This window comes from Helobdella robusta, assembly GCF_000326865.2.
Source record: "Helobdella robusta unplaced genomic scaffold HELROscaffold_3, whole genome shotgun sequence".
NCBI lineage: Eukaryota > Metazoa > Annelida > Clitellata > Rhynchobdellida > Glossiphoniidae > Helobdella > Helobdella robusta.
In genome coordinates this window covers 5,359,732-5,377,702 of record NW_008704501.1, presented here as the reverse complement: position 1 = coordinate 5,377,702, position 17,971 = coordinate 5,359,732, and the positions used below count along the sequence as shown (strand labels likewise).

At 32.1% G+C, this 17,971-nt stretch overlaps 2 protein-coding genes across 2 annotated transcripts; both read right to left on the bottom strand.

The window, feature by feature from the left end:
* Positions 1-451: 451 nt before the first annotated feature.
* Positions 452-3,848, bottom strand: HELRODRAFT_161528 (hypothetical protein; the record flags this gene model as incomplete). The annotated part of the gene is made up of 7 exons (XM_009021437.1): positions 452-668; positions 1,459-1,528; positions 2,090-2,224; positions 2,655-2,819; positions 3,009-3,134; positions 3,404-3,571; positions 3,698-3,848. 7 exons carry the CDS (start codon positions 3,846-3,848, stop codon positions 452-454), a joined length of 1,032 nt encoding a protein of 343 aa, XP_009019685.1.
* Positions 3,849-4,054: 206 nt separating this feature from the next.
* On the bottom strand, positions 4,055-15,224 carry HELRODRAFT_161527 (hypothetical protein; the record flags this gene model as incomplete). The annotated part of the gene is made up of 18 exons (XM_009021436.1): positions 4,055-4,243; positions 4,342-4,419; positions 5,009-5,139; positions 5,260-5,530; positions 5,808-6,052; positions 6,132-6,269; positions 6,434-6,721; positions 6,842-6,932; positions 7,070-7,266; positions 7,631-7,777; positions 7,938-8,031; positions 8,680-8,821; positions 9,208-9,310; positions 11,592-11,726; positions 12,231-12,416; positions 12,690-12,761; positions 13,444-13,553; positions 15,106-15,224. 18 exons carry the CDS (start codon positions 15,222-15,224, stop codon positions 4,055-4,057), a joined length of 2,736 nt encoding a protein of 911 aa, XP_009019684.1.
* Between the last annotated feature and the right edge of the window lie 2,747 nt (positions 15,225-17,971).

Genomic DNA, 17,971 nt, shown 5'->3' with positions numbered 1-17,971 from the left:
ACAATGATATTTGGAAGGAATGACATTAACATTTTCACAAGACAGAGGTAATTTCGAAATCTGCGTTCTAAATTTTAAATTAATTAATCTACATGCAATTAATTTATTTAATTCATAATTTTTATATTAAATAATTTAATTAATTAAAAGTATTAATAACAAAATTAATAAATAAATATATCGTATAGTCATCAAATCACATTTAATTATACTGGCACCAAAAGGAATTTTAGCGGAAAACGGTACCATACCTTATGAGCAAACAGTGCAATATATACATACGCTACGCGGCAAATGATTTAACGAAGAACAACCAATCGATTTTTCAAACAAACAAACAAAATAAATAAATATATATATATATAAATGAATGAATAAATAATAAATAAATAAACCCAATTGAATTGAATGTAAATATATACAGACCGACAGATAGGCGTATTTAAACGGGCTACTTCATGTTAATAGAATTTTTAAAATTTATCAAATCAACATCCAGGGTGTTGGTATTTTTAACAGAGTCAACAAATGACCCATCGTCGTTGAACTTTGTCGGGTCAACGTCCTCATACGCCCCCAGACTATCTGAACCGTCGTCGTCCTCTGAACCGCTCTTATTCGATCCCTCTAGAGAACCTTGCTTGCTCTTTCTAAAAGTGGAATTCTCACTGGAAAATTATTTCGACGTTCATAATTAATAATAATAATAATTATTATTATTATTATTATTATTTATGATTATTATAATAATTCAGATTTATTGATATTAAACTAAAAAAGTTGGCTATTAAATAATAATAACTACTTGTTCAACGATTTCTATTGAGGTCTAACAGTCAAATGAATTTGTAGTGAAATTTAATTAGATATATTTTAATAACATAAATGCCAAATTTTTAAAAGTAAAATAATTTTTATGTGATAATAATTAAAGAGATTAGTATAGCGCTAAAGCATTCGACTATATTCTAAATGACGTCAACAATACGTCATCGTCTATATTCCCTTGTTTATAACCATGCGTGGTAGCGTATAAAATAACAAATCATTTTTAATAATAAAAAATAAACTTCTAAAAAATAATAATATCATTGTTACTAACGACAATGAAAATAATAACACCAATAACAACAACAACAATAATAATAATATTATATTATTTTTATTATATTATTATTACTATTATTAACAGCAACTGCAACAACAACAACAATAATAATAATGATCATCGCGGTAATGATATAAAAGGGCGAAACATGTAAACTCTATAATTGGATGATAATCAAAAATAATTAATCAAACAAACAGACAAAAGCCATCAAAATGAACATTATAAGTTATAGCAAATAAGGATGATGATGACGACGATGATGACGACGATGATGAGGGATAATGTATTAGTTTTTGAAAGTGATGATGATGAGTGATGTCGGATTGATGATGGCGATGAAGACTTACGATCGAATGTACTCATCGAATGTGGCTTCTTCGTCATACTTTACACCGTGCAACTTCTCTTTCTCATAGACTTTGTTGTACGCACAAACGGAATAATTTAATGGTTGGTTGGTTGATTGGTTAGTCAGTTGATTGGTTGGTTGGTTGATTGATTAGTTGATTGGCTGGTTAGTTGATTATATATTTATTCACAAGCAATTCAAATGAATAACTTATTTTATTCAAGTTATAAGCATGCATGCAAGCTTTTTTAAGCACACACACAAACACGCACACACACACACAATTAATCATATACTTATCTGCACCAAAAATTATTTGATAGCTATTTATTTATTAATTAGGATATCTACATATGATAGGGCGTTGTTACTTCAACTTAATGTTAGTAAATAAGGTGGGGGAAGGTAACAAATAAGGAATAGCACAAAAGTTATTAGAACAATTAAATCTAATGATAATAATAATATTAATAATAATAATTAATCTCTTTATAACTTAGATATCTACAATATAAATGCTATTTTAAATGCCTAGCAAAAAGGATATTTAAATCGGCAAGAAGAAATTTTTAAACAATCTTACTAAATGACGAAAATAAAAACACTAAAAAAATTTTTCAAAGTCAAACCTTTGTAATTTCCACCTCGATTCCTCTTGTAGAGCAGGCATGAGACGATGATGAGGACGATGATGAGGATGACGAGGAATATGACGAGAAGAGGTATGAACCAACTTAGGTAGGATGACTTGCTCGCCAATGTTTCTGTTCGCGACGTTTCATATAAGTAATTCATTGGGAGAAAATTTTGAAAAAATCTATATTGTTTGATAATATTGCTAAATATTTGCGTTAACTTTAATCATTTAGCTATAATGTTAAATTTTTAAAAGAAGAAAATCACAGGTAGATTGAATTTTTATCTCAACCTTTTTGAAAAATAATTTTATCAAAATCTGTTGTAGAAGAAACGACAAAAACCTAACTTTTAAGATCGTTAAATACGAATTGAATTTAAGATCGTTAAACACGAATTGAATTTTGAAGTTGGGTAAGAAAAGAAAACAAAAAAATATACAAGGAAAGAGAGAGAGAGAGAGAGAGAGAGAGAGAGAGAGAGAGAGAGAGAGAGAGAGAGAGAGAGATATCCTAAAACAAAAATGTAGAAGCGTGAAAATAATTTAAAAAAAGAAACCAGGATGGATGCCAATGACATGTTCCTCCACCGCGGACTTCATAGCATCGCCATCGTGGTTCAGCGCAACCACACGGAATTCGTACTTAACTCCAAACTCCAGATCCGTCACATTGTACCAATTGTGCTCCGGTTCCTCTTTCGTGTTCTGCCACAAGGAATCACCTAGTTTGGACATAGACGACAAAAAATTAAACTTAAATTATCACCAATAAAAAATCGATATATTATTAATTTAAAAATGTTGTTTTGTTAAATAATAATTTTAAAATATTGTTTAATTAAATAAACTAAGATAATGAAAAATTTTTATTGTTGGCAGTTGGTAGAGGAGAAGATAAAATATAGCCAAACCTTCTTTTCTGTACTCGACCATGAACTCCTTGCCAGGATTTTTCTGCTCTTTGATGGAAGGTGACCAGCTGACGTTTGCATAGTCGGAGCCCGATTTGATATCTAAGATCATCGGCTCATCGGGAACTATTCATCAAGTTAACATACAAATTCTATCACATTTCATGAATTACTACAAACAAGCTCTGTACATACGTATGACTGAGTACTACTTCGAAAAGTTAATTGGAAACTTGTTTTTTTCAGAAGTATAAATTGAAAGATTCAATCAGAAAAGAAATAAATAGTAATATTTTTAAAAATATTTCTAAAATGATTTCCTTATAAATAATTTGCTAAACTTAAAGATCATAAGGCACAAAATGTTTATTGGATAATAATTTCAAACGGCTTACCGGACGGAGTGGTGGTAGATTCGACCAAAGTATTGGCCTCTGAACTTTGACCCGCCCCATTTAACGTCCACACAGAAAACACATACTCAGTGTAGCTCTTCAGGTTGTACAGTTTCTTGTAGGTTTGACTGGGATCAGTTATGACGGTCTTCAGTGAGGTGGCGCGATCTGTTTAGAAAAATTATAATAAAGTCGTTTACAAAAAACGTTTATGTTATAGCAAAAGTAATAAGTAACGGTAATAATTTTATATAGCAAAATAATTGTGAAAGTAAAAAATCAAAATGACACTACCAATATTTTCCTTGTATTCGATTATGTAGCCCTTCGCTTCTCCATTGATCTCCGCAGGGGCCATCCAGGACAGCTTGATGTGGTGTGAGGCCCTTTCCACGACCTTTAACATTGTCACCTTATCGGGCACTGTGTTCATTGTCATTTGCATGTCTATCTCTAACGTTTGCTGAAAATATTATCTAACTTTCTAGATGATCGATTTGTGTTTTCGCATTCATTCATTAAAAAATTTGATTCGGTAAAACGCCAAAACTAGTACCTATTTTAACAGATCACCTACCGCCATATCCATTCAGTTGATAAATTTTATTTTAAAATAAATTTATAAACTAAACAGATTTGGTGATGCAAACACTAGATGTGGAACTTACATCCCTGTGGAGTTTCAAAGTAGACAAGGTCGCTGTATTCAGACGCTTTAGCCCCATTCAAAGTTACGACAGCAGCCACAATTTTTGAGTATGGCCACAACGTGTCGACTATCATTTCGCGCTCCTCGTTAACTTCTATTTGGTGATCGTCATCGTTTCTTTGAGAATCAACCTGTCATAAAAATTCATCAAACAACATAACGTCAAAACAGAGAAATGATGTTTTGAAAATTTTGTGGGAAAAATTGCCTCATCAGGTATTGTACTAACCAAACAAGGCAGCCATTTCACGATAATATCGTCTTTTTGTCTCTTTATATCAGGAGCTTGTTGTCTCCAGAATACTATCTGCAACATTAAAATAATCATTTCATCATTTGCCCCATTCACGACTCATTAAAATTAAAAACTGAACAAAATCTCTCCTGACATAGATGAATGAAGAAAACAAGCCAAATTGATATCGCGGCTTTCATATTTATGGAAATTTCCTTTACCGAATTATACATTTTTAATCTCAGGAAATTGAGTACTACATAAATCTAGCAGCAAACTGCCAGCTTATTTCATTATACCAGCGCTACATTTCAAAAAATTAATCGAAATATAGTGCGTGTCCAGTAATACATAGTGATAACTATTCGGTCCATTCAAGATACCATATATCAAAAACGTTGGGATTTCTATTAGCCCATTTTCATCTCAGAAGATTGAGTACTACATGAACCTAGTAAAAAAAAAACTACCAGCTTAATTCCCTATATCAACGCCACGTTCCCTAGTTCTCCTCATCCCCTCTAAATCCACCACCAGAGATATCATAAATATAAGATTGTGTAAACTCGTGTTTCACGGAAGAATGCATTAAAATAAGATCCGAAGAGCAAAGACTTTAAATTTTATGTTGAAATAGCGCAAAAAACCAAGTCCCACTTACCCTGTATCCCACAAAAAATCCTTTGAGATGTTCCGGATCACTTTCCTCTATTTGGTTCCATCTGAATCGTACGCTCGTACTTTTCAGCGTTTCATTTATTATGGATAATTTTTTAGGGATGGCGGTAGGAACTGTTTGGCAAAAATTTTTAAAAATTATTTAGAAACAGAAATAACACTAGCACAGTTTTTAACTTTGTTATAAACCGTTATCAAAGTAACAAAAAAATGAATGAAGCAACCGCTCCAAACCATCTTGACTCGAGAAGCCGATAACTGGTTTAGGAGTGTCGATGGCAGGTCCAATCTTGTTGACTGCCTCAACGGTAATGTTGTATCTGTGGTATATCGGCTGGTCTTGGATGACCAGCTCATTCTGTCTCCAATCATCAACACGCGTCTGAACCGGCTTGAAAAGAGTTTCCATCTCGTCACTGGTGTATTCGTTGTCGTCGCTGTACAGCCGAGTGTAGACCACCAGGTAATGAAATTTCTCGCCATAGTGTTCAGCCTTTATCATTGGCTGTTGGAGAATATGTCATAATCAAGTGAATAAATGTGAGAAAATTCTTTGTAACTGAAGATTCGTAGATTCATGCAACTAGCAGCGCCAGCCCATTGAATAGTATATTAGTAGTTTATTAAAAGACCAGCTTTACATAGAAAACTATCAAAAATTGACCTTTATTTTCGTATCATTAGATTTTTAAACCAAAAAAAAATTTATTTATTAAGTCAGTTATTACGTAATACATCCAGCCAGCAAAAATTTAACACGATTGACAAAAAAAATCACCCACCTCCCACTCAATAACGAGAGTCCCGGGCTCCTGTGATCGAGTGCAGACCTTATTTGGATGGCGTGGAGGAGGAGCTTGTGGTGTGGAGCATGTATCCGTTGAGAACTCACTGGGACTGCTCCTCATTCCCAGTTCGTTGATTGCAACAACGTGGAATGAGTAGTTGGTGTATGGAGTTAGCAGCACAGCGCATCTATCGGTGCTACTTTTAACTTCACAGGCTTTCACAAACTTATTCTCGTATGCTTTAAAAATTGAATGAACAAATTAAAATTATTCATAACCATGCAAAAAATTAATTGTGTAAAAAATACAAGTGCATACCTAGCTCGTAAGATGTATTGTAATATACAATATAAGATGACAATGGGACATTATTTAACGCTCCTTGCGACCAAGATATCTCCGAAGTTCCGAATGAACACCCAGCAACCCTCACTGAAACGGGAGGTCCTGGTTTATCTGCATACACATGGGAAACATTTTTTACGGGTATGTACACAAATATCGGTATAGAATTTCATGATATATAAATTACGCGCATGTCTGTAAGTGTCATAATATTAGCTGTCTGTCTGTATGAAATGATTTTCAAGACAATTAAATTTTAACGAAATCTACCCAACCTTTAACGATTAAAGTGGCCAACTTATTAACTTCATCAATCCCATTACCAGCTACACACGTGTACGAACCACTATCGCCAACTTGTACATTAGGTAGAACAAGGAGCTCATTATTATTCTCCAGCCTATACCTGCTGTTTGATGCTTCTATCGGATTATCATTGAAGAGCCATTTGATCTCCAACTTGTCCAACATAGAACTGTCTGTTGTGGCTGAACAGCTGAAGGTAACATCTGAAGATGCATTAACCTCTTGGGAGATTGGCAAGGTCGTTATGCGTGTTCTGTCTTTATTTTTAAACGAAGTATTTTTAGAGTGTATTTGTTGTAGAAACAGATGTGCCAATTAACAACTACTTATAATCAACAATTATATGTTATCAACAACTACTTTTGACTAACAATTACCTATAACATTCAGATATGAGGATGAGACAGTTGTCCCAAACTTGTTCTGAAGGTAGCAAGAGTACACATCCTGGTCTTTTTTCGAGACTTTCTAAAGATATGAATGATTTATTTTTCAATTTTTTAATAATGTATATTTCTGTTTAATGGTGACGATTTATATTTTTGCACGTGATTTTGATGTCATCTCATGTTAAATTTTAATTAAAAAATGAGTGAAACACGCACTTTAATCTCCAGACTTCCATTGTGATGAAATGTATACACGTCGTTATCGACATCCTGCGATAGAATGAACAGCTGGGGACTCTTCTGCCACATGAGATGAGGTTTCGGAGCCCCAGACACCTTGCAGTGGAGCATGGCCGACTGGTCCTCAGCCACTGTCATATTTGAGGGCTCTATGATGAAACCCGGTGGCTCGGCTGTTCAGTTGGCGGTTTTTTTTAAATTTCATCAAAAGTTGTTTAAAAGTCTTTCATTTTAAAGATAGAGGCTAATTTTAAAAAAGTATGAGTTGAGCAAAATATGAATTCATAAATTATGTTAATAGCTGTTTCTTTTATAATATCGTATGAAGATAGGCAGGTTTCGAAATTGGTATGAAGCTTCAAATCGCAACCTAACAATAAGATTTAATTTATTAAGAATTCGATACATATAAACATCTACTTAATGAATAATTATTATCAAAAAATCTTTTTATTAGGAAAATTTAAAAATTTAGTAATTTTATAACATAGGTAAAAATTTAAAAAAATCTTGATATGAAATGTCGCGAAGCCTTACCTAATATCTTCAACTTCATGTTGGCCAGAATTTCACCATATTCATTCTTTGACGTGCACTGGATGACGTGGAAATCCGATTTGGTTAAATTTCGGAACTCCAACCTACCGCTCCTGCTTATGTCGATCCTCTGATCTTTTCGATCCTCTATACAGTGAATATATTTTTCAAGAATTATATTATTTTTAACGATTCAACTCCCGTAGCTATTAATGGCTTTTCATCTCTCATAAAAAAAATTTCATAACTATAAATAAAAAACTATTTTACAAACGAAGCTCAACAACAACAAAAAATTATCAATCACCATGTAAATATTCTCCATCAATGAACCAGTGTACTTCAGGTTTCGGTCTTCCTTGAGCTATGCATTCAAAGACTGCAGTTTCATCTTCAGACGTCTGCACATCAGAAGGTTGTATACGCCATTCAGGCGCGCCTACATTGTTGCCATTTGTTTGTTTGTATGTGTTTGTTTGTTTGTGTTTGTTTGTTTGTTTGTGGGTATGTGTTCGTATGCATGTGTTTTTTAAAAATTTAATTAAATTTAAATGGGCAACAGTACAGTACAGAACCAGGAATGAAATGTTTAGCAGCTTTCTACTGTTATATGTTAGTCAGTCAGTCAGTCAGTCAGTAAGTCAGTCAGTAAGTCAGTAAGTCAGTAAGTCAGTCAGTCAGTCAGTCAGTCAGTCAGTCAGTCAGTCAGTCAGTCAGTCAGTCAGTCAGTCAGTCAGTCAGTCAGTCAGTCAGTCAGTCAGTCAGTCAGTCAGTCAGTCAGTCAGTCAGTCAGTCAGTCAGTCAGTCAGTCAGTCAGTCAGTCAGTCAGTCAGTCAGTCAGTCAGTCAGTCAGTCAGTCAGTCAGTCAGTCAGTCAGTCAGTCAGTCAGTCAGTCAGTCAGTCAGTCAGTCAGTCAGTCAGTCAGTCAGTCAGTCAGTCAGCCAGCCAGCCAGCCAGCCAGCCAGCCAGCCAACCAACCAGCCAATCAACCAACCACTCAATTAACCAACCAACTAACCATAGACTGATAACTTGATGGCGTGTGCGACTTTAAATTTTTTCGAGGTAGCTTCACACACGTAGTGGCCTTCATCGTTGTAGGTGACATTTTGAATGAAAAGTTCTTGACCCTTGCCCAGAAATTTTTTTTCATGGGTCTCATTTTTATACCACGTGATTTCTGGGGTGGGACTTGTTATTTTGAAAAAAAAATATTACTATCATTGATGATATATAAATTCATTATGTTTCATAAATTATTTTTTAATGTACAACACTACATGCTGCTACTACTACCAATAAATAATAAAATAATATTAATAATAAAAACGTTAATAGTATTAGTAGTAGAAGCAGTAACAGTAGTTGCAGTAGTAGTGGTAGTAGTAGTGGTAGTAGTAGTAGTTGTTGTTGTATTAGTAGTAGTAGTAGTAGTTGTAGTAGTAGTTGTTGTTGTAGTAGTAGTAGTAGTAGAAGTAATAGTAGTAGTAAACGTTTTTGATAAAATTGGCCATTACAATCATAAGACATGAAAAAAGGTATAATAGAACATCCAGTATAATGGAAAGAGAACTTACAATCCTGAAAAGATGCACTTGAGTGTCTTGCTCCTGCCCTGGACAGCCTCATCATTTGAGGTCATCGGATAGAGAAGGGCAGGTGGGATCAAAGTGGGAGGGCCTACGTCATATGGGAATGATTGTTTTATCCGTAATTGTAAATCAGAAAATCATTTTTTTTTTGAAAATTATTTTCAAGTAGAATCGAAATTCAACGATTAGATCATAATGACTACTGAATGTGTGCGTTCATGCTAGCCGATCGACATCTTAACTCAGGAGTGATGTTTCTCGTAATGTAATCATGTGATGACATGACTCAGATGTTGTCTGCTCAAAAAAAACACAGACTGGCACATGTCTCGCGCTTACTTGCGCTTACTTACTTACTTATTTATTGTATACAGTAGAGTTGTATGGTGTGATGTTTTACCTATGTAGCGTATGTATCTATCTGATTCGAAACTATGTAAACAAACGAGCAACACAGCGTTGGTAGAAGCTGCCAAATGAAGAATTGGATATGTATTGAAAGTACGAAAGTTCCTAACTGTATTGTGTATAAATTGAAAGGAGCTAATATTTAACAGTACCAACGCCTTCAACGATTTGATTGATTTAAATTTGATTTAAATTAAAAACACATTAATTTTGATAAAAACTGTAAAAAAAATTTTTTAATTTTGTTGAAATTTTTGGAATACTCAAATTTAAATTTACAGACAACAGAGCGACCAGATTGGCGCCATTTCAAATGCACATACGCAATGGCAGACAATTGAAAAGAACAAGAGCAGAACACCCATAAACAATTCAGACAAACCCAATCGCAGTTATCAAATCAATATCATTTTGACGACGTTACAATTATGCGAAAGCGCAAACTTGTTCAAAAAGATAATGATGGGTGTTTGATAAAGATACAGAATTTGTTAGAAGGGCTCTTTACAAAACGGTATACAATTTTGTTAAAAAAATTATCTTTTAGTAGGAGGAAATAGAATGACTTTGGCAAAAAATGAAATTATTTTTCAAGAGTTATACAATTTTTAGGACTGGTTAGTCAGTGAATGTAAAAATTTTCGAAAATGTAATTAAAATATATCTTCCTAATTTTAGCTTTTATATCAGTGAAAAATATCTGAAATTTCTAATTAAATTGGTTATATTGAGTCTTTCATTGAAAGTTAAAACCACAAATTATTTCTGGCGCCACTTTCTCTCAGCAAACAGATCACGTTCACGTTCAATAAAAATGACTCTTAACTAATTTATCAGAAACATAATTTGAAAAATGATCAGCACGTCTGTGATATATTTTGAATAGTTAGATTATTGAATAGATATTGCAGCATTTAATCCAAACTAATTTGACTTAACATATTGATCAAAGTTGGTCCTCTACAGAAGATATCCATGCCTCATTGTGGTTTCATTGGTTTACAAGTTTCTTACTAAATTATTAAAAGAAATAGGACATTTATATATTACTGAGTGGGTGGGTTTAAATATTTAACATTCAACTGAATTTTCAAGTAGTTCGACAAAATGTACTGAAATTGAAGATAACTTATACGTGTGTAGACGCCGGCGATAAATGAGTGCACTTGTTTGTTTGCGTTGGATTTAACTTTCAAAATTGCGTTCTTATTAGATGACATTTAATCTATTGACAAAATAATTATTTATTTTAACAATGAAAATAGGTGTTATTCATAGACATTTTTTATTATTTCGATATTGTTATTATTAATATCTTGATTGTTGTCGTTGGCTGTGTTTATTATTATTGTTATTATTTTAGTTAGTATCATCATCAATACCGTTGCCGTCTTTTTCTATCCATAATTAAACTTTCCAAAAAGCACCCATCAGAGAAGCGGCATTTTTGTAAAACAGCGAGCGCATTCCATTTTATATTAAGAAGTTTTCACTTGATTAAATTTGCGTTTCAAAGCGTTTCAAAGTAGGTCACCGCGCAACTGTTTAGCTCAGATCACATAAACGATGGTCTCAACTGACTCTCGCATGAATATTCATAGGAGAATGTTAATAAATTATATTAAAAAATTACATGGTGAAGGAACATTATTTGGTGAAGAACATTACGTGGTGAAGAACATTCTTTGGTAAAAGAACATAATTTGGTAGAAGAACATAATTTGGTGGAAGAACATAATTTGGTGGAAGAACATAATTTGGTGGAAGAACATAATTTGGTAAAAGAACATAATTTGGTAGAAGAACATAATTTGGTGGAAGAACATAATTTGGTAGAAGAACATAATTTGGTAGAACATAATTTGGTGGAAGAACATAATTTGGTGGATGAACATAATTTGGTAGAAGAACATAATTTGGTAAAAGATTTTATGATAAAGCAAATGAATGCATCGATGTACCTGGTCTGACTCTTGGTATGATCCTCTGATCATCTCCCTGGACGAGAGTCCTCAATATAGAATTCTGCGCAATGCACACGTACAAGAATTCACCTTTGTTATCTTCCTCTCGTACGTTTCCAAAATACAAGTTGCCTGCGTGTGTTGTGGTGACGACAGTTTTATTTTACATATTCTAAAATGTTATGTTAATTAATTACTGTTGCTAATATGGACGTTAACATTTAATAATGTTGGTAACAGAGCTCATTCTCATGGTTTTTATAGTTTCAAAGTAAGAAAATCAACCGAATAAAAAAAAATAAAATTAAGAATAAACAAATTTATTTTTGCAAATTCTGGTATTCATTATTATATTGGTGGGCGGTGAAGAATCTGTGTAAATACAGACAGTTTTCTACGTAAACATAGATAATGATTGATTCTGCTAAAGCTGCTATGGAAATATTCAACATCTGAAATAAATGTGTGGTGTGTGTGCGTGTAGTGTGTGTGAAATAAATGTGTGATGTGTGTGCGTGTAGTGTGTGGTGTATGTGTGTAAATTATTATCTCTGCTAGTTTAACCCTTGAAAAAATAATCTCAATTTTCCGCCGCCACTCATGACAAATTTATTAATGCAAGTGGAGTTTAATTACCAGCAGGGTCTAAAGAAATTCTTTCCGAGTTAATGATGGGGTTGTGTTTGGATTGATTCTTGTAGACGCCCCAGTAGACACTCGCAGGTGGGTGACTTTTTGGCGGATTGCACTTCAAAACCAAAGAATCACCCACCTGGGGTCTATGCACGTTCGGCTTCAGAAAGGTAGGAAAGGAATCCAGATCTGAAAATATGAACAATCAAAATGTTTCAATGCATATGTTAGTTTAGTTATAAGGAAAAAATCATCCATGTATACAGACATTTTCAGAAAATTTTAATTGAAAATTTTTTAAGGACAACTAATTACCGAGAAATTGAAACAAATTATCATAGAACAACTTGCTTGTGCAAGTTTATCATATCGTATGATAAATTATTTACACGATTTAACTCTACAATTCATCTAATTAATTCAGTAGATTAATGAACGTAAAATAAAAATAACTAAACTCACAAGCTTTCTTCAGCGTAATATTTTGCGTTATTGCTGTCCCATAATCATTTTTAGCCAAGCACTGATACACACCTATTCCAAAATTAAACAATCCAATCAAAATTCTTGAGCTATAAATCATAATTGACTAATTGACTAATCAGCAGACTCTTGTTAGCAGCACTGCCAATGAAACACTAGATAAATATCGTTAAACGTCCAATTATAATAGCAATAGGGGATATAAAATATTTTTTTTCAATCTTATTTCACTACTTGGAGCACATATAATAACGCAGGTGAGTCACGCATAACACGCAATGCGTATGACAGACGATGATCTCTTTTGTATTCGAATCTGGTCACATCAACTTAGGACCAGGCGTCTCTAACCATTATAATCACCCCACAGCTATCATGTCTTCTGTATTTACATTGCATCTGGTAGGTAAGCTTCTATGAAAAATTTATAAGCAATTTCGACGGGATTTTCTGTGTTTTAATGTGATCATTTTGCGTTAAAAATACGTAAATTCTGGTAAAATTGTTGCAATTTTTTATAAAAATTTCTCATGGTAAAGTTTAGCAATGATACTTTTTCAATATTCATTGACGTCAACAAATTTCAATTCAAATACAATTTTTTTTTTACAAAATATCTTAGCGCAAAAAGATTTAATTAAACTTATTAGATTAAACGCAGATAACAAAAAAAGCGCAAATAAAAATAACAAATGAACTTTTAGAAAAAATAATTTTTTTAAATTCGCATCACCTGCATGGTATTTTTCAGGTTTATTAATGACAATTGTTCCTTCGCCGACCATCTGTTTGATATCCAATCCCAATTCAGTGAGGAGGACTCCATCCTTTCTCCACCGATATCTATCACAAAGTCCATTTAGTTTAGTTGGATTAAATTGTATTTTTATCTTTATATAGTTTACCATTGTTGCTATTTTTTAAATAGTACGTCGACCTCAGTGTTATCTACATTTAATCTTATTAATCTCCAAGGCCAGACACCCGTTCATTCAAACGAACAGCTGGTCACGGTGATGTAAAATATGATAAAAAAAAATATCGAAGCCGCCATGCCTTTTTTCAGAAGAATTTATACGCTAATATGAAATTATAGTAATCTAATTGAAATGTTTATCTTAAGGATAAAAGTTGTTCGTTAAATAATGGCATTTATTTAAACCTAAATGTTTATAAATGGATATATTTAAAGTTGAAAAATGTAATGAATGAAGTTATGGGTTAATCAATATGATGGTGGATAAGGAATTAAACTCAAGTTAAGTATGAATTTTTAAAGTCTATCGGTCGCTAGGAAAAGTTTGAACTTGATGCAGAAAATGATTATTTGTTTGCTTGAGAAGCTTCAAAAAAATGTTATGAAACAAAATATAAAAATAATAAAAGCATAAACTAAGCCAATCCTAGAAAAAGTGAATTTAAAAGCAAGCAAATACAACAATCCTGAAATAAAAAAAAGCTAACAGGCAATATTATATTAAAATAGATGAAAATAAATTTAAACATTCATTTTGAGTAAAAAATTACTTCAAAAAATGAAACTATAGAACCAAATAATGTGATTGGCAGTGAAAAAAGTTCAAGCTTATAATGAAGAACATGCATGAAAATTCATCATTTGTTAAAGTTAATCTTTATTAAGATTTCAAAAAACGATAATCACAAGATACAAGCAAAAGAGAAATAAGAGGAAACTAAAATGAAAAACATGACAGTCGCCAGGCACAACTAGCACGAAATCGACCAGGCATTTTAAAATTTTATTCAAGGATTGGGATTTTAAGAAAATAGATCCAATTTATAGCATTTTATTTGAAGCATCTACGGGGCAATTGTTTTAAAAACATGTAAACCAAAACTTTGGGCATAAATTCGTTACAACGTTTAAACACACAATATAACTAGAGTAAGCAACACAGATCTTAGCAATTTACTAATATTTTTCTATTTTACTTAACAAAACATGTTGAAGCTTTTAACAATTCATACTGATGTTGTTTTTGTAGAACACTGTCAACAACAATACGAAAGTGTAGCATTACGCATAAAAGTATTTAAACAAAAGCTGCAAAAGTTATTCATTCACTCATTCATCAGATGAAAGATTGATTGATTATTCTCACTGTTTGAAAACATTCAAATATAAATTTTGATATCTAATGCTATCTATAATTATACACACATGGTCGAGTTGAAAATTAAAACCTGCAGACAAATTATGTAAATTTGAGTTTCGATAGATTAAAAGTACGTAAGCGCTTAACAACGTGACATTGAGAACACACATGCAAATAATAATGATTACTGCTCGTCTGTTGTTATATGTATGCTGGTATTTTTACATGAATGCATGCGCATCATGTGTGTATGAGATGTGTGGCACATCGGTTCTTACATAGGTTCTGGGTGGCCTGATGCTTTACAAGGAAGTTTAACCTCATGACCGTTTATGAATAACATTTCTGCTTGCTCAGGGACCTCGGTGAACGTGGGCGCCTCTTCAAATTTAAACATTTCAACATTTTAAAATTCTACAACATCTCCATTTATATTAATTATTTTATCAAAATTATGAAAAATATTAACACATAAAACATTTATCGTTGTATTTATTGATAAATTAAAAAAAGGTGACGGTACCAATTTAAAAAAATTGAAATAAAATTTTATTTCTGTTTGAATCAACTTTTTTTATTTAAAATTTGTACTACGATCTAATCTTCCGGAAATTATTTTTAAAATGCTCTAAATTGGACTTTTTGTAATGAACTCTAAAGGAGATGAATGAATTTAAAATTAAAAAATAACACTAATAAGGCTATAGAGCTCTGTTTGCCCGTTTAAAAAATAAAAACTGATTTACAAAGAAAAACAAAAATTATAGAAAAAAACATGGATGAAACCAAATACAATTGTAGAAACTTTGTTAAGTTCGGGTTGTGTAATTTTAATAAGTTATAAATCCCCTGATTCTTATTCATAGTATTTGTTTATGTTAGCGGCTAATTATTTACATGCACACACCAATTATCAGTGTTTAATCTTCATTCCATAAATATTTTATTTCGATTTAAGAGTTTGCTGGTTGAATTAGCAGGATACTAAGCGTATCATTGTCTTCTCAACGTATAAAAATTATAATTATCGTAGACTAACCAAATGTATACTTTGAAACTACAATATTGTAATGTTAACCAACTAATTAATTAATTAGTTAATTAATTAATTAAATCAAATTCCCCATTAGCCTTTGTTGAAATTATGACAATTAAAATAAAAAAAAAACTCCTACAATCCTTTAAAACTTGGCAAGAATGTACAAAAAGGAGAAAGCAAAAGAAAGAGCAAACAGCAATAATAAGAGGTGGGAAAATGGACCGTTAAAATTCTATAGATGCAAATCACACACACACACACACGCATACACATACGCGCACACACACATACACATACGCACACACACAACATTCATAACTCTTAACACATTTTCCAGATGTCATAGGTGCAGCAAACAAAGAACTGACTCTTAGCGCCGATTAATTCATTTATTTACCTTTTGCTTCTATTATTGTTGTTTTTTTATTAAAAAATAATTTTGTTTGAATAAAAACTTGTTTTTTTGTTTGTGTGCGTGAGTGTTTGTAAGTGTGTGTGTGTGTTTGTTTGTGTGTTTTTTGTGCGTGTTTGTGTGTGTTTGTGTGTGCATGCCATAGACAATAAAATCAATTGAAGAAAAAACTAACAAAACAAATAAGTGAACAGTTAATAAAAACTGAAAAACACTTTACTATTAGAAATAGCCCATCAAGAAAGACACGTTAACAATTTGTTGGAAGACTTCCTATAATTTTGATAAATTATTAACAGAATGGTAAAAAATATCATACCATGGCTTATTGCTAATAAATGCATTCGATGATCATAACAACTAAACTTCAGAGATGTTTGCAAGTGTCACATATATTTACATGTAATTACAATAAGGAACTGCATAATAATAATAATAATTATTATTATCATAATAATAATAATAATAATTATCATAATAATTGTGGAGTTGTATACGGTAAAGGGTGATTACTGATTTCTAATTTGCATAATTACCTGATGTTATTCATGCAATAAACAGGTTCGATGTTGTTAATATACGTATTGGCAAAGACGTTTCTGATTCTAGCGTTGATATGATATGATATACGATATATGATAGGGTATGATATGATATGGTATGATATGATAGGATAGGATACGATATGATATTATATGATATGATATTATAGGATGTGATTGTACAATATGATAGGATATGATAAGACATGATGGTGTGATATAATATGATTGAAGTGATATAATATGGCGATAGGATATGATACACTAAGTTATGATATGATACGATACTATATGCATAGTAATATTATAACGCTCGTAATGGTTATGTCAAGGACCCAATGAAAATTATTATTTTCATACACCACAGCACCATAAAATCATTCTAGATATTATCCATCTCATTCGCATCAGTGTTATTATTTTTGTTATTTTAACATCAGTAGCAACGTTATCTTTATTATTTTTATTATTATTTTTATTATAATTTTTATTATTATTTGTATTGTTATTATTCATTCTTTCGAGTGCATATCGAGATTCAAAAACAAATCCGTTGCAACAGTACGTCGGATAAATTCCAATGTTAGGAAAGAATTCGATAAATTAACAACATAGTGTAAAAAAATTCCCTATCAAACATTTTCATGACTCTTTAGGAAATACACGCGGTACCATACAAATATTTCTAGTACATTCCTTAAACAACAAAAATCTGTAAAGAAAAATGAATTGAAATTTTATAAAAACAATAAAATAAATAAATAAAGACAAAAGGTACAAAATAAAGAAAAACCAAAAAAAATGAATTCAACAAAAACACAAAAAAACATGCGTAGTTAGACTTGAAATTGAAAATATTACAAAAAAAACACGGATGTCCTAAGCGGCACGTGAACTGAAAGAACTTCGAAGAAAAAATAATTATCCGCAATAAGTGACTCAACCAAACAAAGGAGGTGATAGAAAGTGAAACGCAGACTTTCATGAGTTAGGTGTTGAATTAGGTGATAATGGTGTTGAATTGGTGCTCCGAGCAAAGGATTAGTACTAACGACGGCAGAGGTTTTCCATCGGCCACGCATCTAATCCTCACTTCTTCATCACTCCGGAATGAAACTTCACTGACCGGCAGATGGATAAATGATGGCGGA